This window comes from Pyrus communis, chromosome 16 (genome assembly GCF_963583255.1).
Source record: "Pyrus communis chromosome 16, drPyrComm1.1, whole genome shotgun sequence".
NCBI classification, from domain to species: domain Eukaryota; kingdom Viridiplantae; phylum Streptophyta; class Magnoliopsida; order Rosales; family Rosaceae; genus Pyrus; species Pyrus communis.
Window position 1 is genome coordinate 8,268,320 of NC_084818.1, and position 22,145 is coordinate 8,290,464.

Sequence of the window (22,145 nt, forward strand, 5' to 3'; positions counted from 1 at the left end):
TCTTATTTTCAAGTGAGGAGAAATACCATCGGTAGTACTGACTGGCCCCAAATATAGTGATTATTTATTTATTTATTTGTACTTGATATCTGCTTTGAATAGTTGTTTTGCAACACAATTGCAAAGGGTAGTTCCGTCAAAAGGCAACAAAAATTTGGTCATAAGTGATCTAATCTGAGCTCAGCAGTTAACACCATACAAGGATTAAGTAATTAGTTCCTAACTTTACCATGATGCCATAATTCAATGACATCACTTTTTCTTTAAACAAAATTTCTACCTAGTTGGAAAGGATGTCTCAAAGTTTAAGGTATACAAATATGATGACGATATATGTTTAATATTAAATTGGGGCCCATTAAACCTTGTTATCAATATAGTAACGACCATTTGTAGAACATTTGCGACAAAAACTATATTCTGTATTGGATGAATTTTCTTTTTCTTTTTATAAAGTCGATATTAACTTAAATTGCCCTAAATACGACAAGCAAGAGATTCAAACTCAACTATAAAAAGTACTACTCAAAAATTGAAATTGTGAAATGTCATAGAATTTATGAAAAATTATACTTTTAAGAATTTCCTTAGCATTTCTCCTCACTTTTATTGTAAATAAGATTGTTGTATTAAATAAATCTCATAATTCTGCATACGAGAAATGATAAGGCGACTCTCAAAAGTCAGAGTTTCTATTAAATCTGTCACCTTATATTTTTTGTACCATATTTTATAAGGAAAATTATGAAAAGTCTAAAAAAATTTTACTTTTAATGAAAATAACAAATAAATGTGTAATGAATAGTAATAGAAAAAAGTAAAAATATGATTTTTTTTGTTAAAAATAAACAATACAATGAGCATTTCGTTAAAATTCTCTATTTTATAATTTTTACGTGATAATAATGTTAAACTGTGAAGAATTATCCGAACAAATAACACTATAAATCGCAGACTTGGAGAAAATTGTAAAACTATTTTCATTTATTTATTTATTTGTTTATTTATTTGTGAGTTTTAAAAACTTCCACAACTCTAGCCATCGTCGAACAGTCGACAGACAGACCAAACTCCAACTCTTCACGTTACCAAAAATCTACACCAACCTTCTTCCACCACCACCACCACCAGACCTGCCGTTTACTTTTACATTCCAATTTTGGAACCACCAGACCTGCCGTTTACTTTTACATTCCAATTTTGCCCCTTTCTTCCTTGACACCGCCATCCCATTCCCAATCCTTCAGTTTCCTCTTCTGGGTCGTCTCCATCTCCCACCAAACCTCCAATTCCAACTCCTCCCGCTCCAATTCGGCTCCCAATCTCACATGGTTCCGTGCAATTCAGTACTGAGTCAACTTGCCGAGTCGGTGAAGGCGATTTCCGAGTTGCCCGAGTGCCGAAACGCGTTCAGGAAGATGTACGGGAACTTCGTGCGGAGAGTCAAGCTTTTGAGTCCTCTGTTCGAGGAGTTGAGGGACAGCGATAAAGCGCTGGGGGAAGAAGAAGTTGTAGCTTTGGAGTCGCTGGGGGAGGCTTTGAATTCGGCTGAGGAGCTCATCAAGTCGGTCAACCAAGGGAGCAAACTTTATCAGGTACTCGCTTTGTTTGGTTGGTGTTTTTCTATTTTCTGTTTGGTTGCTGAGAAAACGAAGGAAAGTGGAAAGAGAAAAGAAAAGTTTTGGGTTTTGGTAGCATTTCATATAGCTTTCGAAGTTCCCAGTTTGCAGGATTTACAGTTCTTAGCCGAGAAGGAGAGTAATTAGGAAAACATGGTAGTTTCGAGTGCAGTTTTAGTTCGATAAGGGTTCTGAAACTCAAGTTCTGTCCTATCTGTTTTCTGATGGAAGGAGCATAATTTGTTTGGTTTGTGTTTTTCTATTTTCTGTTTGGTTGCTGAGAAAACGAAGGAAAGTGGAGAGAGAAAATTAAAGTTTTGGGTTTTGGTAGCATTTCCCATAGCATTCGAAGTTTCCAGTTTGCAGGATTTACAGTTCTTAGCCGAGGAGGAGAGTAATTAGGAACACATGGTAGTTTCGAGTGCAGTTTTAATTCGAAAAGGATTCTGAAACTCAAGTTCTGTCCTTTCTGTTTTCTGATGGATGGAGCATAATGCTGCAATGAAATATGTTTTATTTCTTAATTAATTAGCAACAAATTATGCATGTTGCTAATCTAATAAGTAGACAACTCTACTCAATCATGTAAAATACACAAAACAACCAAGAACTTAATGGTACACAGTTTCTCAATCGTACCCGTTGCCTAGTTCATAGCCCTTAACCGACTAAAAAGTATGTTAGCTAGTGGGAAATGAACCGAATCTTGTTGACATTTCCATAACCAAATGTCATTAAGACTTCAAAATGTTCGTGCTAGCCTCAAGTTAAGATTCGAGCTCCATGTTTGTTGACTTGAAAACTTCTCATCTATGTGATTCGCAAGTGAACATTCCACGACATAATTCATTGCCAGCTTAATTAAGTTATGGTGATAGCTTTTCTTGTCAAGGACCTCGTAGTTTGGCTTTTAGAGTGTTGCGCTTTCATACGAAGGAGGTTTTGTAACAATAAGTTGCATGTACTCTCGCTCTGTTGTGATATCCTACTTTTTAACTAAATAAAATGATCAAATGCAGTACAATTGTTTACATTTTCATTGTTCTCTTCCTTATTTAACATATAGAAAGTAAGATTGGCATCCTCCAAGATGGATGTATATGTGAATAACTTGCATATTTGAAGTGTGGTGCGGTAGCACTAGATACGAGCATGTTATCTATATGTAACACATTTGCTGTAAGACTCTGCATTGGTCTTCTTGCCCTGCAAACGGATTTAGTTGATTTAATGGTAGACTGTTTTCTTTATGTAACAGGCTTTGCAAAGGGACGAGATTGTTGATAAGTTTCACCAAATGACGGTTAAAATTGAAGCAGCATTGAGTAAAATTCCTTATGAGAAATTTGACATGTCAGAGGAAGTTTCCGAACAGGTACGTTTACAACCTGCATTCCATATTTGCATCTGAAGAAAATTATTAGCAGAAAATGACTCATAGTTCATCTTTTCTCTCTTTGCGTTTTTTTAATGCTGTTAATTTTCAAAGTATTTAACAAGCACTATACCTTGTAATTTCCTTCAGATTGAACTAGTGCATGCTCAATTCAAAAGAGCAAAAGAAAAAAAGGACTGCCTTGACTCGCAACTGGAGATGGATTTAGCCATAGCAGTAAGAGACAAAGATCTTGACCCTGCAGTAATAAAAAGACTTTCAGAGAGGCTGTACCTCAGAACCATCAACGATCTAAAGAAAGAGTCACTTGCTTTCCATGAATTGGTTATCTCAAGTGACGGAGATATAGGGGACCACTTTGAAAACATGCAATCTCTGCTTAAGAAGCTAAAGGACTTGGTGCTTAAAGAAAACCCAGAAGTCGAGAACTCTGAACGTGACAAGAGCACGATCAAACACAGATCTCCTGTCATCCCAGATGATTTTCGGTGTCCAATATCATTAGAATTGATGAAGGATCCTGTGATTGTCTCTACTGGACAGGTACATCCTTGAACTTCTTTAACAACATACAGTTTTGTCAGTTTCTCTATTGTACTTCATCGTGGTTGATGATTTCACTTATTTTTGCAGACATACGAAAGATCCTGTATTCAGAAGTGGTTGGATGCAGGACACAAAACCTGTCCCAAAACGCAGCAGACATTGTTGCACACGGCCATAACACCAAACTATGTTTTGAAGAGTCTAATTGCTTTGTGGTGTGAAAGCAATGGCGTTGAGCTACCCAAAAAGCAAGGGAATGGTAAGAACAGAAAAGCTGGAAGCTGTATTTCAGACTGTGATCGCACTTCTATTGCTTCCTTGTTAGAAAGGCTAGCAAGGGGAAACTCAGAAGAACAAAGAGCAGCTGCTGGTGAGCTCCGCTTGCTGGCAAAGAGGAACGCAGATAATAGAGTGTGTATTGCTGAGGCAGGAGCCATTCCTCTCCTTGTTGAGCTCTTATCATCCGCTGATCCTCGGACCCAAGAGCATGCTGTTACAGCACTTCTCAACCTCTCAATAAACGACAGCAACAAGGTAGGAATTGTAAATGCAGGAGCTATACCCGATATAGTAGATGTTTTGAAAAATGGCAGCATGGAGGCTAGAGAAAACGCAGCTGCAACCCTTTTCAGTTTGTCTGTTGTAGACGAAAACAAGGTGGCAATTGGAGCTGCTGGGGCTCTCCCAGCCCTTATAAAATTGCTGTGCGAGGGGACTCCAAGGGGGAAAAAGGATGCTGCTACCGCTATTTTTAATCTTTCAATCTATCAGGGAAATAAGGCCAGGGCTGTAAGGGCAGGCATTGTCCCCCCACTGATGAGTTTGCTCAAGGATGCGGGAAGTGGGATGGTGGATGAAGCACTAGCGATCCTCGCCATTCTGGCTAGCCACCAAGAAGGGAAGGCAGCAATTGCCCAAGCTGAGCCAATCCCGGTCTTGGTGGAAGTTATAAGAACCGGTTTCCCACGCAACCGGGAGAATGCTTCTGCTGTGTTATGGTCGTTATGCACAGGCGATTTGCAGCAGTTGAAACTAGCAAGGGAACTTGGCGCAGAAGAGGCAATGAAGGAACTGTCGGAAAATGGCACTGACAGGGCCAAGAGAAAAGCTGTAAGTTTTTTGGAGCTCCTTCAACAAGTCGACGATGATTTTGTTCCCCAACAATCCTAGTACGTATTATTAGGATGGAGAAAGTGTAGTTTTACGCGTACTATACGACGTCTGCATTATATTGTGGTGGTGACATATTGGTGTTTCTTGTAGAAGGGGATAAGTAGAGTAATATAAAAGAAGGCAGGAATGCAATTCAATGTGGCCGGCTTTTCCACAATAGCAAAACAAATTTGTCAACTTAATTGGAACTCCAAATTGAGTATTTTTATTTGTGAAAAAATATGGAAGCGTCGCAATCTCTCCGATTTCGTTTGTTAGAACAAATATGTGCTTTTCTTCCAGGTCAAACACGGTAGGTTTGTAAACTATGAAAATGGCATTTTACCGCATTAATGTAAAACAATCATGTTTATGCACCTTATGCGGGTTTGATCCCCACAAATCTCCCTTCCCCTAACAACTAACAATTTAACCACTAACGCTATCGTTTGTCAAAAAACATTATTTAAAAAAAAATTCCAATTTTTCCTTTGAGTGAATAATTAAATGTATTAGAAAAACAGCAGTAACAAAAAAGTTGAATATAACTCATCTAGAAGTGCTTTTAAGCTTCTCCGTTTTCGCCTCAATAAACTTAATACAAAAACACTTAAAATGTATATTCAAACAGAACAAAATACGCGAAAAAATACTGAAATTGCTGCCACTAAATCGTTACGAGAAAATATATGGAACAACAAGAACCAGTTTGATCTCAGCAAGCACCAAACACAGCATTAGCCTAGCCCACACGGGATTGATCTACTTATATGAGGCAGAAAGGAGGAGAAAATGAAACCGAGCAAAACTTTACTCGTCAATCTAACTTCCCATGAATGTTTCGGTCAAGGTGCGGCCGTTGGCCATTTTCGTGGTCCCAATTATCAAATCATATGCCATCCCTTCCTGCAAGATCCAAATTACTATAGATATCAGGAATTAGGACAAGACGCAGATAACAGATGAGAGGAGTAAATGTGCTTCAACCCATCCATCTACCAAATTGTATAACATAATGAAATGTCGTAGATTTCATACGTGCAAAACAATTAACATACCTGAGCACTGAGAAATCGAAGAGCAGAGATCTCCGCAAACGTTACACCTCCAATGAAGACAACAAGTACTAGAGAACGCCTTCCATCAGATACCCTGTGATATGTTCAGAAATGTTGCATTGAAGTATAAATGCAGCATTAGCAAACAACAAATCAAGAAATACAGTACTCAGAGCAGACTCTTATAAAATAGGACCAGTTGGGACATACTTGTCTACACTGGCCGAATGCCCCTGCAAAGTGTCTACCGACGGGCTGCTTGAGAATCTGCCCTGTAAAATTGTTACAACAGAAAAAAGCAGCTTAACATGTAGTCCAATATACACACACAAAAGATCAGATTAGAACGAATAACTCAAGAAATGTACTTACTCTCTTTATTTCTGAATGTGGTCCAGGTAAAAGCCTCAGAATCTCTTCAATAGGACGCCTGAAAGTAATAAAGTTGCATGTTTTAGAGCAAATTAAACACGCATCGAGATCATGAAAATTTACAACCAAAGATCGTATATCTTTATCATTTCCAGTGGTTTTCTAAGAGCTCGACTGTAACAAAGGGCAAATGACTTGCAGAATATATACTCCTGGTGAAGTAGAATTGATGGGATCTGCTGAAAAAAGATAAGAAACAAACAAACAAATACAGAAAGAAAACGAACATGCAACAAAAATTTTTAGTTAAGGAATTAGGCTCACCATCCAGATCGAACAGCTTGCTGGATGAGGCGAATGCTAAGAGGTGCATATCCAGAAAACACATAGGAGATGTCATTGGGGCTGTGATATAAGAAAATTGCATCCCCAAGTTAGTACCACAGAAAAGGGAACACTACCAAAAGAAAATCAAAAGTTGAGAAGAATAATACTTTGCAGTGTCAGTGTCCTCAACTACAAGTTGCAAGGCACGTTTAACCGTCAGCCAGTTGCTTTTCGTCTCCTGCAAAGTTCAGACTTGTACAATGAATCCACATTTATTCTTTTATGCACACAGGTCCATTCACCAGTTGCTAAATTATTCAATGAAACTAGTGCATTATTTTGTGAGGGTAAAATAAAAATGAACCTGTTTTTTAAGCAATCCAGCTTTCTCTAAATTATTCAGTGTAACCATGTGCTCGAATCCATAACTATGGAGTAGTTCTCTCCTAAACCAAGAATAGAAAAACCATTTAATATAAGATATAAAATAAAAAGGATTAAATTTAAACATAGTGTGTGATGAAGAGCACTTGCCTTAAATAGTCAAAATGCTTTTTGGGCAACCCAGAATTTGTAATAGAAAATAATATGAGAAGACGTAGGACATTCACAAGAGGCTCCTGCTTATGGATCATTTCTTCAATATGCTCAAAGCATCTGCATTCATAAACTCTTTCAGTCTTAATTACATGGCTAAAGAAAATGAGAAGCATAAAAAGCCCAAACATGTAAGTTCTAAACAGCAGCCTAAATTCAGCTTACATGTCATAACTTTGACTCTCAATAATTGTGTGTTCCATGTCAAGTTGTCCAAGAAATGATGTCTTTGACGTGAACGTTGACAGATGCTGAGCAAGATTTATGTGCCTCTGAAGCAATAATTGTAGCAAATCAGAATATAAAACTCCCTGGATGAATTCTTATAATGAATAAATGATTTAAAGAATTACTTACAGTCATTTCTGGCAATGAGTTCAGTTTTTTGACAAAGTCCTTCAATTCAGAAACTGTCTGGTTCTATATGCAATATTATATAGCACTTCATTAGAAAATAAAATAAAATTCTGGTAATACCATTAGGTTCATGAATAGAAAATTGAGTCGAAATCATCTCATGATTGCAGAAGGGCAAGTATTTAGGTCTTATAACATTCACTTACATTGCTAGTCACATCGGTGTAGTCCTGCTTCATTGATTGTGCTTTTTGACGTAGTATCTGCAATCATACTGCAGGTAGCAATGAGAAATGGAATTGCTGGGAAGAATTTCTTTTCATTTTTATAAGAACTTAGAAGAAATAGCTTTAGAAAAAGAAACAAACAGAACAATTTAAAGTGGTGAATATAGATCAACCTGGCCAACAACTTCAAAGTTGAGATCCCGTAACTCTTTAAACAGCTTGTCACTGTGATTATTACGATACACAGTAAATAAGTATGAAAAGACAAAGGACCAAAGAAGCACATAGGAAGAAAAATGATTAAAGAAAAACAATTAAGAAAAGAAAAGACTACGATGGTATAGGCATTTGAGAGCAACGAGTGTTATGGATGGGCAAAAAGACTTCATATGAGTATATGTGTGACATGATGCCCTTGAATTACATAAAAATTCTTTCAAGCAAACAATGAAACACCTTGAATTAAGTGGAACTTTCATCTTCTTTCCCTCTTGTTGGGCAGCCCCCATGACAGATGCATCTAGCTCAACAGCACCATTGTTGATATGCAGAAACTGCACTGAAACTATTAGGGATAGCTTACAACTAATTCAAATTACAAACAAACAAGAATTCTCCTTTACTTTCAATTCAGAAAATTTAAGGTTTCTCGTTAACGTTTTAGGTTTAATACAAAAAAAGACTTAGGATCAGTTGACTTACAAATCTATGTCTTAGGCAATTAATTAATAAGAGTAGATATATTATATAAATAATGATTTAATGAAAAACAAATGAAAAAGTTATTGGAAAAACTTGCATACATTCTTAGCATGCCAGTTGAATTGGTATGCTATAATCCAGTTAAAAAAACCTCACGAGCAACTCAAAATTTTAACATATGCTTGCTATTCCTAGTTACCTACCATACCCATGCAGCTTTTTATCATAACCATGACATGTGATTGATTTTTCTACTGAATATATACTTCCTCCAGTTTTTACAATGACTTACCTCATCAAGAAGCCCTTCATATGTTAGTTGAGAACACATGGGAGTTACCATGTCCACCTACATCCAAGGAATAGTCGATGTAAGCAAAAACCACAATTCACAGTACACTTGCATTAAAATATGCAGTAGCAGAATTTGAGTTTGTAACTTTCTGAATAATGGATTGGTATGCCATAATTATAAAGAAGAGTTCATAATTTCTCTATTGCAATTTTCTATTCCTTTCCAAATAAAAATTTTAAATCGTGAACAAATTGATTAATATGGCATACTTCATGAAATTAACCTAAAGTTATTTATTGCATGTCTTGCAAATAAATGTACCAACAAGAAATGGCCAGAACATGCCATGTTGTGTGGCAAACTAAGTAACTTTAAGAGGATGAGAGAGAGAGAGAGAGTACCTCCCTATCTAACAGGATGAGAGTATTTATCTCTGGCACAACCATCTGAAGTCACAAGCAAGATATATTAGTGGAGGGAATATGAAACGTACATTTCAGCATGCAGTTTATATTCTTTTTAAACTAATTCATAAGAGAAGGAGCTTAAAGTCATGTATAAATTACATCAGGTGAGTTAACCGGTTCTTCAGCTTGCATGCGGTTTAGAATGTCAGCAACACGCACTGAACCTCTGCCTTTCGCCCTCAAATTTGGTATCACCCCAAAAGAAAACTACAAAACAATAAACAAGGCACAATTTTCACCCACAGGCAAAGAACAATAACTAGAGTAACCAGAAGCATATTTCTGGCTACATTCATAATTGTTGCTCTAACCTTATACCTGTCATATAAATATATATACACACACACATATGGTGAAAGGATTCGTGCTTACGTGATTCAAATAAATCACAGAAATATCTTTAAAAGCGAAAGCTTAAAGTTAAAGTAAACGGAGCAAATTGTGCATGTATTTTTGACAACCTCAAGCTTGTGAATCGCTTTTGCAATATGCCAAAGTGAGCTTGTATCACCATTGACTAGGTATTCCTACCATGCATAAACAAAAAGAGAAAGTAAATAAATATAAATCAGTGGTTTATAACAAGTTTAGAACATCTGAAGCTCAAATCAAAATAATTAAAATAAATTCACAAATATAAAATGAGGAATTTCTCCAGTACCTTGTAAGAAAGATCTAGTTCGAATGACAAAACATCCTCGTCCAAAGGAACAATGTATAGCGGGTATTCCCCTATAGTCAACAAGTGATGGACCTTTTCCTCCTCAAGGATCTGCAAAACCAAAATGGTATCTATCATCATTCAATATCCAAAAACACGCACATTGCATCTATCTATCAAAAACCATAACTTATTGCGAGTAAGTACATCTGTAATAGCCAAAGCGTTCTCACCTTCTCACAAGCAACCGTACGTCGAGGGACAAAATAAACATAGTATTCTCTCTGCAGTCCTTTTGACGTGTCATTATGAATATGCGAACTAATCAACGTCATCAAAGTGAGCTCTGAACGGACAAGGTAAACCAGCTTGGAACAGTCAGTTTGAATGGGATCAGCCGAAAGATGTCGCAATTCAATCCCATGTTCCTGTTTGCATGCACCAGCAAAAAGAAAAAGAAAAAAAAACAAACAAACAACAATTACAATCTAAATTCCACCAGAAAAAGCTTCCTGCATTATTCACAGCTCATTTCAGTTGAACATAACAACTGCTTTTCCGAAATTAAGAACCGAAAATCAATTTCGAATGCGAGTTCCCCTTCAAATTCCAGCTTAACAAGCATAAAAATCGCATCACAAACACAAACCATACAAAATTCAGCAGAAAATTTGAATTTCTATGGAAACAGTGTGATATATTTACTTTGAGGATCGAAGTCTGGATGATCGATGAGAGAGAGCCGCTGAGCTTCTGATCGATGACCAAACACTTCTTTCCTCGAATCTGCAAATTCAAGAACAATCATAAATATCAAAATTCAAGACATTTTTTAATTTGAATTTCAACGGAAACTAAATTGAATCAACGAATTGGAGCTCACATTCTTGAGGATGTTCACAAGCTCCCTCTGAGACTGTTCCCTGTTGTACCACAATATCCACACAAAAATTAAATAATATATACACATATATAGATATATAGGAAGAAAATACAAAATTAATTGGAAATTACATGGAGATTGTAATCAGATAGTACCTGAGGGATGTGAGATTGATCGGAGCATTGTCTAAGTTGGGAATCTGAGCCATGGCAGTCCAAAACCTCCAATTTTTCAGTTGCGGAGCTGGCTCTCCTGCTCGAAGACGAAGACGATGAAACTTGCTTGAAGCAACTTTATAATGGGCCTGGACTCGTTATTGTGGGCCTTGTGTAGGACTTAGATTGCTTTAGTACTATCGAAATTAGGCCCGTGCCATAAAAATAATATAGGCTTTTTAGATAAAAGAGTTTCTGAAATGACACAACTCCTCTCTTTGATTGTGAGATTTAAAATCAATAAAACTTATCTATGAGTTTTTCCATCATTGATCATTTTGGTCCTCCGTAAAAAATCTTCATTAAATAATGATAAAATGACTAAAATACTCTCAATTGTTTACAAATCATTTTGACCCCTTCTTTATTAAATAGGGTATTTTTATTATTTTAGTCCTTATTTAACGAAGATATTTTATGTTTGATTGAGGAGCTGATGAGGTTCATTTGCATAGTTGGAGATTGGGACATTCTCGTCATTACAATATATTTATATTGTCAATTTTTATTTTTTGGAATAAATAATATTGCCTACATTAAAAAAAGAGTGGAATATCATTACAATGTAGTACTAAGGGGCTTTATGGTTAAGGAATTTAGAGATGGGTGGTCGTTGAATAGGAGATGTCACATCCCAGCCCGGGCTCCCACCACAACCCGAGCCCGCTCCACCACCGTAGCACAATATTGTCCGCTTTGGGTCCTGACCACGCCCTCATAGTTTTGTTTCTGGGGACTCACACGAGAACTTCCCAGTGAGTCACCCATCCTGGGAATGCTCTTGCGCGCTACTCACTTAACTTCGGACTTCCTACAGAACTCAAAACCAGTGAGCTCCCAAAAGGCCTCGTGCTAGGTAGGGATGAGAATATACATTTAAGGATCACTCCCCTGGGTGATGTGGGATGTCACAATCCACCCTCCTTAGGGGTCTGACGTCCTTGTCGGCACACCACGGCTAGGGTTAGGCTCTGATACCAAATTGTCACATCCTGGCCCGGACCCCCACCACAACCCGAGCCTGCCCCACCATCGTAGCACGATATTGTCTGCTTTGGGTCCTGACCACGCCCTCACGGTTTTGTTTCTGGGGACTCACACGAGAACTTCCCAGTGGGTCACCCATCTTGGGAATGCTCTCGCGCGCTACTCGCTTAACTTCGAAGTTCTTACAGAACTCGAAGCCAGTGAGCTCCCAAAAGACTTCGTGCTAGGTAGGGATGAGAATATACATTTAAGGATCACTCCCCCTTGATGATGTGGGATGTCACAAGAGATATTTGGCTTTTCTTTTTGGTTTTTTTTTTTTTTAATTTTATTTTTGGGGTGGTGGGTGGGATGGCTTCAAAAATTTAACTGTAAGTCTCACTTTTTAAAATTTACAAATATACGAAAACGTAGCATTTTTTATTTAGAAAGAATGTTTTTTTTTTTTAAGTTTAACATAAAAAAGTTGAAGTCATTTAGTACTACGTTTTAGTGATATTCTTTTTTATTTGTAATTGAGAGGTTTTAAGTTCAAATTTCATAGATGACAAGTTCGATTCTAAATTAAATTATTTATTATGTATCTTGACTGAACTCCCTTTCACCTTTCTCCTTTAAACTCTTTAAGGGCGTGTTTACGTAACTGTAATGAAAATATGAGGAATTGAATTGAGGAGGAGTTGAAATGAGGAGAAGTTAGAATTGGATTCCTGTTGAAACTGTTTACTTAAATGTTCTAGAATCGGAATAGAATTTCATAAAACTGTTTACTAATTCAGCAGAATCGGAATATAAACCAGTATGATTACTAAAATGTCTTGTCCCAAATCAAATATGTATTAATGCTAGCCAAGATAGCATAAACCACCATGATTTGCATATATTGTTTATAACCTACTCTTTGTGCTCAATGTTACTTGAGTTATGCTTAGGCGTGCTCATTTTGTTCTTAGGATTGTGTATGTTATGAACAGTTTGAAATTTCATATGGTGGAATGATACAGTTTTATAAATGTGTTAGACAATATAACAACTATTCAGCTTGTGTTTTCGAGAGTGAACTGATGAAAATTTTCCATAGAAGGTGAAAAAGAACAGGAAAAGAAGTTCCTTCACATGGAAGGTGGAGAACTTCCTGTCTTTTAAGGAAATAATGGAGACTCGAAAAATCTTTAGCAAATTCTTCCAAGTTGGTGGATGTGAACTTCGAATTGGTAAGCAGCAATCACACATGAAAGGCATGCAGAGAAGAGAGAAAGGAGCTGCATGAAAAGGAAAATACAGTTTAGGGTTAAAAAGATGATCTTGGAAATAATGAAAGTAAGTGAGGGCATAAAGGAAAACAAATTAGCATTTCGATTGCCCAAGCAATCCGGAATCCAAATACCTTATTTATGTTGAGAATCCAAATCAGCCAAATATTGGAATTGAATTCTAAAATTTACGTGGGACCCACTAAATTTTGATTTCTCCAAATTTGATAAATACTGGAATATGCTGTAATCGGAATTCAATTTTGTTTCTTACCCTTACGTAAACGCCACCTTAATGTCAAGTATATCAATGTACTAAAAAAAAGAGTTGAAATTGAAAAGTCCTAAAAACTAGTGAAATTGTAATAAAAAAAAGGAAAATAAAAGGAGCGTGGTTGAAGAAACTGTCACTCCTTCAACGAACACGTACGACACCATATCGTAGCATCTCACTCTCAATCCAAATACCCCGCGAACGATTCCCAACGCAAAAACCATTTTCTTCAACCGAACGGATCCCGCCCTCCCTCCCTCCTCAATTTATGGCCACAGCTATACGCCTACGCCGGCTCGGAGCCGCCGCCGTCGTTGCCACCTCAGCCAGCGGCGCCTTTCTCCTCCAGCCTTCGTTCTCCGCCAGCGACCGTGGCGCCGGGCCCTCCTCTCTCGGCGCTGTCCGCCAGAAGATCAGCGACCCGAACGCTGTCGTCCCGTCCAGGGCGGCTCAGGAGGCAGCTCTGATTGGCGCGAGTGCTGCCAACCCGCTCGACATTCTCGTGATTGGCGGTGGCGCCACCGGCTGCGGCGTCGCCCTTGACGCAACCACCAGAGGCCTCCGCGTCGGCCTCGTCGAGCGCGAGGACTTCTCTTCTGGAACGTCGTCGCGGTCCACTAAGCTAATTCATGGAGGTAGGCGTATAGCGTATGTACAATACATGTATACGTATACGTATCCGTATCCGTATATATACAATTCATACTTCTCTGTATATATTGTGTTGCGTAATTAATTGCATTACATGGATCTCCCTGTCGTCTCAATTTGTCATTTCCGGTCCTTAAAGTTGCTGTTGCTGTTGACGTTTTGTTTTGTTTCGGTGGTCGTTTTTGCCTCCTGTTAGCATTTGTGTGGTTGAAGAGAAATTGAGCTGCAGGAGTGGATCAATGTACAAAACCGTTGTAATTTCGTTAACTTTGTAGAATGATGCATTATAACGTTGTCTATATTGATCATAACTGTAAATCGAGACGGAATAGTCTGAGATTTTGTTGTTATCTTTCAGTGTGATTCGGCTGATTCATATTGCTACGATAAATATTAATTCCAATTGAATTAGCTGTAAGATATGACATGACGTTCGGCTTTTTTCGTTTGGATTTAGTAATCATTGAGTTGTCTAAAAAGATTTTTAAGATTTTAGTTTCTAATAGGTAATTGCTTATAATTAAGTTTTTGACTTCCGTCTTGGCGGGTTATGTAAAATAACTATCTTGGTTGCTTATGCAAGATAATTATTATGTTAGGTGTTCGGTACTTGGAGAAAGCTGTTTTTAATCTTGACTACGGGCAGCTGAAGTTGGTATTTCATGCGCTTGAGGAGCGTAAACAGGTTATTGACAATGCACCACACCTCTGCCATGCTTTGCCATGCATGACACCATGTTTTGACTGGTTTGAGGTAGTATACTACTGGATGGGCTTGAAAATGTACGATTTGGTTGCAGCACTACGGCTCTTACATGTGTCCAGATATTATTCTGCACAAGAATCTGTTGAGCTCTTCCCCACCCTTGCCAGGAAGGGTAACAATAAAAGCTTGAAGGGCACTGTGGTGTATTATGATGGGCAGATGAATGACGCGCGTCTTAATGTTGGATTGGCATGCACTGCTGCCTTAGCTGGTGCAGCGGTGCTTAACCATGCAGAAGTGGTTGATTTGTTGAGGGATGAGGCTAGCAATCGGACAATTGGTGCAAGAATCCGAGACAACTTATCAGGTAGAATGAGCTCACAGTTCCACAACTGGCTTATATGCTACTGTAATGTAATTAAGTGAATGATGATATAATGGTTTCCTTTTTTGAACGTTGTGATTCTTACTGAATTTCTTAAGTTACCAGGGAAAGAGTTTGATACATATGCAAAAGTCGTCGTGAATGCTGCTGGGCCATTTTGTGACTCTTTAAGGAAGATGGCAGATCAAGATGCAAAACCAATGATATGCCCAAGCAGCGGTGTACACATCGTACTTCCTGACTATTACTCTCCTGAGGGTATGGGTTTGATTGTTCCTAAAACTAAGGATGGACGTGTTGTTTTCATGCTTCCATGGTTGGGACGAACAATTGCTGGCACCACAGATTCCAACACCCCTATTACTCTGCTTCCTGAACCACATGAGGATGAGATTCAATTCATATTGGATGCTATTTGTGATTACCTTAATGTCAAGGTTTGTGATTCTCTGTGCATGCGTGACATCTTTTCCTGCATTGCTAATCCAAGCTTTATGACGCAGCACCATGTTTATCACACGTCAAATAGACATGAACAGTTACAAAATTAAGTATCTGTTCTTTCACCGATTGCTTTCTTTCTATTTAGTCAGTTAGTCAGAATTTGTTTGTAGATTTCAGTGTGATCTTATGATCTGTATTTGGATATTAATTATCAACACGAGCTGCTTGATCAGTTGACTGTCTATTATTTTCCTCAGTGTAACACATCTCCTTAAGGACTTCTCTGACTAGTTGAATTTTTTACTCGGGTTGATAATTGATATCCAAATGCGGAAGGTAATGGAAGACATTTAGAGCTGTAACTCAATCTAGATGTCTTTCTCTTTCTTTTTCTTGTTAGTTGTCTTGTTGAGACTAAAGCAATGCTGGGAAAATATAGGTACGCCGCACGGATGTTCTCTCTGCGTGGAGTGGTATTCGCCCATTGGCAACGGATCCATCTGCGAAAAGCACTGAGAGCATCTCCAGAGATCATGTTGTATGTGAAGATTATCCTGGTTTGGTAACAATCACGGGCGGCAAGTGGACCACTTACCGTGGGTAAGGTTTATTTGGTTGAGCTGAGATGATTTAGTTTATACTTATAGGTAAGAGGTTTTCCGTTTGAAACTAAGCAACAGTATATTTTGCTAACTATAAATTTTTCAGCATGGCAGAAGATGCGGTTAATGCAGCAATAAAGTCTGGAAAGCTGACCCCAGAAAATGGATGTTTAACCTCCAAGCTGCAAATTGTCGGTGGAGACGGGTGGGATCCTGCATCTTTTACAGTTATCGCTCAACAATATGTGCGCATGAAGAACAGTCATGGTAAAGTTGTTCCTGGAGTGATGGACACTGCTGCAGCAAAGCATCTATCCCATGCATATGGTACTTTGGCTGAACGAGTTGCTGCTATTGCTCAGGTTGGTTTATCTTGCTCCAAAAGTCACTGTATACATGTAATCTGTCATAATTTATGGGTCTCATATACTGCTGATGTCCTTATATTACAATGCTACCGCCAATTCCTAAACATCCTTCATATGTATTATTGTCGAAGTTCGGTATACTCATGTCTTGGTCCATATTTTATCATTCTAGATATGTTTAATGTATAAACTTGTAACCGCTGTAAAATTTGGAATTATAATCCACCGGTGTCATTGTGCAATTTAGTACGTTGTGTTGTGTTCATATTTTTTTTGGGATTAGTCACGTGCTTTGAAGTTAACGGTTTACTTATAACTTCATATTTTCAAATTTTTAGAACGAAAATCTGGGGAAGAGGCTTGCCCATGGATACCCTTTTCTAGAGGCGGAGGTTGCCTACTGTGCTCGAAACGAGTACTGTGAATCTGCCATTGATTTCCTTGCTCGGAGATCTCGGCTTGCTTTCCTCGACACTGATGCGGCAAGCAGGGCATTGCCACGTGTGATTGAAATTTTAGCGACCGAACACAACTGGGATGATTCGAGGCAGAAGTACGAGTTAGAGAAGGCCAAGGAATTTTTGAAAACTTTCAAATCTTCAAAAAATGCTCAGTTCCATGACGGGAAACATGTTTAGTAAGTACTTTTCTCTTTCGTTCTACATCCACGATCAACAAATTCCTCTATCAAATTAGTCGGTAGTGTAAATAATCTTGATCGGGTGGTTGTCTCCGCTGTAGGTTTGTGCATTCATTTTTCACAGGTACATTGACTGGCGGCAAATTTTCCGGCCTTAATTCTGGTGCCAAGGAGTTTGCCTACCACACACAGCATAGGGTTATAGTTACACATCTATGAAAACTAAAGTCATCTGTCAAAATAATTTGTTACCAGATTCTCACCCCCTCTGTGCAGAGTTGCTGGTAAAAAATTTCGATTGATTCTGATCGGTATATTTTCGGGTTTAATATAATGTTAGGAAAAGAAATCGCATTGCAATAATCGGTCTTCGTTTGCAATTTTCCTTGCAAGCACAAATAAAGTGATTTATTCTTGGTTCAAACATCGTTACATACAACGGTAATGAGTTTAATACAAATTTTGATCGATGTGTTTTTAACCTAAAAACTCGAGCTTTTCTTGCATATTTGCCTTGTAAGACCCAGTCTTAAGGACCTTTCTTTTCTATTTACATTTAATATTCCTCATCCCGCATACCCACCATTTCTGCCCTCGCTTAAGTTACCGGACTTGGAGGGGTTGCCGATGGCTTGGGTGGGGGTGGAAATGGTGAGTGTCGGGAATTTGAAATTTCTAGTGTCACATTGCAAACTTTGACACTTCATGAATTTTGAACTTTTAAGATTACCGACCGTCCGGTCCAACGTTTTCTTTCCTTGTTCACGAGATGTTTCACGTAAAACCTCAATCCATCCGTATTTACTTGACTCACGGCCTGGTGCTGATTTTCTGGGTCCAAAAGTTGATAAAACCAAACCCTCGACATGCTTGTGATTTTTGAACTTCTTCCCTATTTTGCCTCTACCGAAATAAATATCCCCATGAGAGTTTTATTGTTTTACTTTATTGTTGCGAAAAAGATATTTATTTAATGTGAAATAAGCATCATAGGATCAATACAACGAATTAAGAACAAAAGCGTCAGTCATCTTAAAAGTAGCGTTGTTTGAAACACATGCTTTTCAACAAATGTTCCAAACCGTCTCTTCCAAATGCATAGTCAATCTGTGGAGAGTTTCTGACTTTTTGTTGACTCTAAAAGTTACAAAACCTACGTGGTGTGCAAACGTAACTAGGAGCTAACTACGTGTTTTAGTGGCTTAAATGCTGATGCAATATGCTGCTAATTTCTGATCGAGCCACTTCGGCCGAGGAATGAACAATCTTGGCCTTGAGTTTTGAAGCTTGAAGACAAGGTTGTGTAAATCATTCTGAAGTTCTGGATCATGTGCACCGGGTTCGGCAACCTCAACTATATTGGTGAAAATACAGGCTCGCTGAATCGGTATTAAACTATGTGGAAAAAGATATTCAAAAGAGATAAGTGTCTTCATCATAAAAATGGTTCAGTTGTTTGTGCGCCGAACTCTGAATGCAACCGGAGAGTAACCAATCATAAAACTCCTACCTCACCGAAAAGGTTAATGAAGTGACATCTTTCGACAAAAGAATCAAAGACTCCTCGTCAGTTGAGACTTAAGATAAATAGACAACTACATACTCAGAGTGAATCCCCGTCTATCCAATCAGTCGAGACTCCTACGGCAAAATATAACTCCGAACCCATCTATCTAGTCAGTCGCCTTCACTGATTGCTTTTGGAAAACCCCGTTAATCCAGTTGAACCCAAACCTGACCTTATATCCAATCAGAATTTGTGTTGATGGTTAGTAAGTCAATTTTCACAAAAATGTGCGAAAAATTCCGCGTAAAGCGTTGATTTGTGTGTTGAATTGAATGTCTCTTCTTTTTTTTTTTTTATTGCACGACCTCCTGTATTTGTAGGACAACTATACTTTGGCTGATAAGTTCCAGAGCCACGCTCCTGGAGCTTTATCCCATTTTACTTGCTATTATCCGATGCTTAAGTTCAGATAACATTTTTCCTTGAAAAACAATCCTCATTTGGAGACCACGATACATGAAAAATAATTAGTGTAGTTAATATTATTTGTTAAAAAATAAAAAAAATAAAAAAATAAAATCCTCATACGTTGCATGCATCATGCATGGGACGTCCAACCTTTGCAATGACTTGACTGACCTTCAATAAAGATAGCAAGCATATCATGAAGCCTTTATGCCCTTTATGGTTTTGTCCTCCTCTCCAAACTCGGTATATTTCTACAAAAAACAATCCAGTAATTCGTTAATTCATTCAAAGATCTCGATTGCACGGAGCTGATTGAGAAACCTTTATGCCAACTTAAAAGGCTTCTGATATCACAACGCTTAAAAGCGTTCTTGGAGGAGTAGCTTTTTGAATGCTTTTTCAAAAGCACTTCTTTATTAAGTACTTGATTTTTAAATTAAAATTTGAACATCTTTTTTGGTTACAAAATTTCAAAATATTTAATGTCAATAAAAAGTATTGCGACAGAAGTCCTTTTAGTTAGTTTCCGTATGTTTTTAACTAACTGAGTTACAAATTATTTGCAGAGAAATGTTTACAGCAAAACCAGTTTCAAACGAGTTCTGAAGTCTTAAATAAATAAATATTTAAAATTAAATATAAACAATACCTGACAAAAACGATGAACGGATACGATTTACTAATCCCTAGAATCCTAACCAAAAGGATGCGAAGAGGATCCTTTTGGTGTTGAGAGCACCCCATCCAATCATTTGACCAAAGATAGCCCAATTACAAATTCATTTCAAAAAATGAATTGTTATTGACAGTTCAAAATTCTCATTTTGCACTCCAAATTTTATATATTTAGAAAGTAAAATATAAAATACAGGAGTGCAAAATGAGATTTTTAAAATGTCAATAACAGTTCCTTTCATAAATAATAAAAAACAAAAAAAATATATCCACTGCCGGCAAAAACATCAACCAGTAAACCGGGCAACCAAAAATGACGTCAGTGGCAGCATCAACACTAGCTTCTCTCTCCTTACTCTCCAAACCTTCACTATCTTTCATCCCCATCCACCCACTCCCCCACCTCACTATTGAGACATATGCCAAATCATCCAAACAAGTCACTAGTTAGTTATAACCGTAAACAATTAGATGTGGCAATTGTGTAATTAGTTTTAGAAACTAAGGGCACTAATGTAGCGAGCCTGTGGATATATATATCATCTTGTATTGTTGTAATTATTCGATGAAATGAAAAGTCAGTTTCTATATGGTATCTCGCCAAATTGCCTCACGGTGCTGATCCTCTTTTCTTCTGCTTACCGACTCGCTCACCGCCTCGATTTCTCGATCTGTTTCTTGATCGATTCCTTCTATTTCTCGATCAATTTCTACCTCTAATTCACAATTATTTCTCTTTTCTTCTGAATATTGTCTCTGATAGTCATGGCTTCTCTATCTGCATCCTCGTCTCCGATGGATCCACCGCCATTGTCAAATCCTAATTCCTCTGGCAATTCTTCCTTTCTAAATTCGTATATGTCTCTTACAATTCAGAACATTGGTAGTATAGTGCCCATCAAGCTCAAGTGCACCAATTATCTCCCATGGCGGACATTGTTTGCTCCGATCCTTTGTTGCTACAAGCTCATTGGTCTCATTGATGGAACTGAGCCATGTCCGGCTCTGCTTCTTCCAGATAGATCTGTGAATCTAGAATTTGAGCAGTGGTTTAAGAAAGATCAAAATATGCTGATTTGGTTGAATTCGACACTTTCTGAAGATCTAATTCCCTTTACGGTTGAAGTGTCTACATCTCGTGAGCTATAGTAGAAGCTTGAACAACATTTTGGTGGAGTTTTTGATGCTCATGTTCATCAACTACGCTCTCGTCTTCAATTTATTCAAAAAGGTTCTTAATCGATCTCGGAATATCTTCAACAGATTAAGGAGATTTCGGATTCTCTCATAGCTGCTGGTGCCCCTATTTCAGATTGAGATCTAATTGCAACAACGTTTCATGGTCTACCTGATGAATTCGAGTCATTCATTGACTCCATCATGCTTCGCTTGTCTTCGACCTCCTTTTTTGAATTGCATGGTCTACTACTTACTAAAGAACTTTCCATGGCTCGTCGCAAGCACAGTGTGTCATCTTCTGTCACTGAGCCTTTTCAGGCCTTTTCTACTCACTATCATGCACCATTGCTGCCAACACCTTCTACACAGGCTCTTGTTGCATCTCATTAGTCACTCCAGAATTCATTCCGCTATAATTCTAATCATGGGAGACAAAAGCGTGGTTTCAACAGAGGGAATCGAAATCACCGCACCAATAGAGGTTCTTTCCATGACAGCTATCGTGGCAATTCAAATTGTTCTCCTAATCCAGGCTCCAGGTCCAATTCTTATGGTTATTCATCCTCATCTGGTAGCCAAACTCCATGTTAAATTTATGATTCTACTAGCCACGAAGCCATATATTGTTTTGACAAGATGAATCCTGAGATTTTTGGAAGGGTACCACCAGCTAAGCTTGCTGCTTTATGTGCTCACTACTCTCCCAAAGCTCTCCATCTTGGTTACTGGACTTTGGAGCTACACATATTACAAATGATATTGCTAATCTCTCTGTCGCTTCTCCCTACACTGGTGAAGACAAGGTCTACATAGGAAATGGTAAAGGTATATCTATCCATAATATTGGTTCCTTTTCTTTAAATACTCCTTATACTTCTTTTAAGTTGAGTAATGTCCTGCATGTTCCACATATGAAGCACAATTTACTGTCTGCTTATCAATTTCTCAAAGACAATAATTGTGCTTTGACTCTTGACCTGATGGATCCACTGTAAAGAATCATGATTCGGGGAAGACACTTTTGCAGGGAAAAATTAGAGATGGATTTTATCCTTTGCAAGGCTCTTGTCACTCTCTAACTTTATCACCATCAGCTTTAATAAGTGTCACAGATTCTGTGAAGGTTTAGCAT

The 22,145-nt window shown here is 38.0% G+C and overlaps 3 protein-coding genes across 4 annotated transcripts; 2 read left to right on the forward strand and 1 right to left on the reverse strand.

Moving 5' to 3' along the window:
- Positions 1-1,118: 1,118 nt before the first annotated feature.
- LOC137719965 (U-box domain-containing protein 14-like) lies at positions 1,119-4,873 on the forward strand. Its single transcript, XM_068458947.1, has 4 exons — positions 1,119-1,595; positions 2,878-2,994; positions 3,145-3,558; positions 3,649-4,873. The coding sequence occupies exons 1-4, from the start codon at positions 1,329-1,331 to the stop codon at positions 4,729-4,731; spliced, it is 1,881 nt and encodes a 626-aa protein (XP_068315048.1). The 5' UTR covers positions 1,119-1,328; the 3' UTR covers positions 4,732-4,873.
- A 367-nt stretch (positions 4,874-5,240) lies between these two features.
- LOC137719966 (vacuolar protein-sorting-associated protein 33 homolog) lies at positions 5,241-10,932 on the reverse strand. The gene is made up of 22 exons (XM_068458948.1): positions 10,815-10,932; positions 10,660-10,699; positions 10,482-10,562; positions 10,010-10,204; positions 9,777-9,887; positions 9,577-9,642; positions 9,215-9,322; positions 9,050-9,094; positions 8,646-8,702; positions 8,108-8,205; positions 7,825-7,876; positions 7,631-7,687; positions 7,425-7,487; positions 7,233-7,339; positions 7,005-7,127; positions 6,835-6,916; positions 6,638-6,708; positions 6,468-6,548; positions 6,144-6,201; positions 5,982-6,043; positions 5,772-5,865; positions 5,241-5,619 (listed from the first exon to the last, which is right to left on the reverse strand). Exons 1-22 carry the CDS (start codon positions 10,865-10,867, stop codon positions 5,536-5,538), a joined length of 1,788 nt encoding a protein of 595 aa, XP_068315049.1. The 5' UTR covers positions 10,868-10,932; the 3' UTR covers positions 5,241-5,535.
- Positions 10,933-13,499: 2,567 nt separating this feature from the next.
- On the forward strand, positions 13,500-17,874 carry LOC137720741 (glycerol-3-phosphate dehydrogenase SDP6, mitochondrial-like). 2 transcript variants are annotated; one of them, XM_068459857.1, is made up of 7 exons: positions 13,500-14,023; positions 14,639-15,112; positions 15,236-15,567; positions 16,014-16,174; positions 16,283-16,538; positions 16,883-17,181; positions 17,286-17,874. In XM_068459857.1, coding segments are annotated over exons 1-7 (1,890 nt in total). In that variant the 5' UTR covers positions 13,500-13,656; the 3' UTR covers positions 17,287-17,874. The 2 variants fall into 2 exon arrangements, with proteins under 2 accessions (XP_068315958.1, XP_068315957.1); XM_068459856.1 differs by having other exon boundaries at positions 16,883-17,874.
- Positions 17,875-22,145: the final 4,271 nt, after the last annotated feature.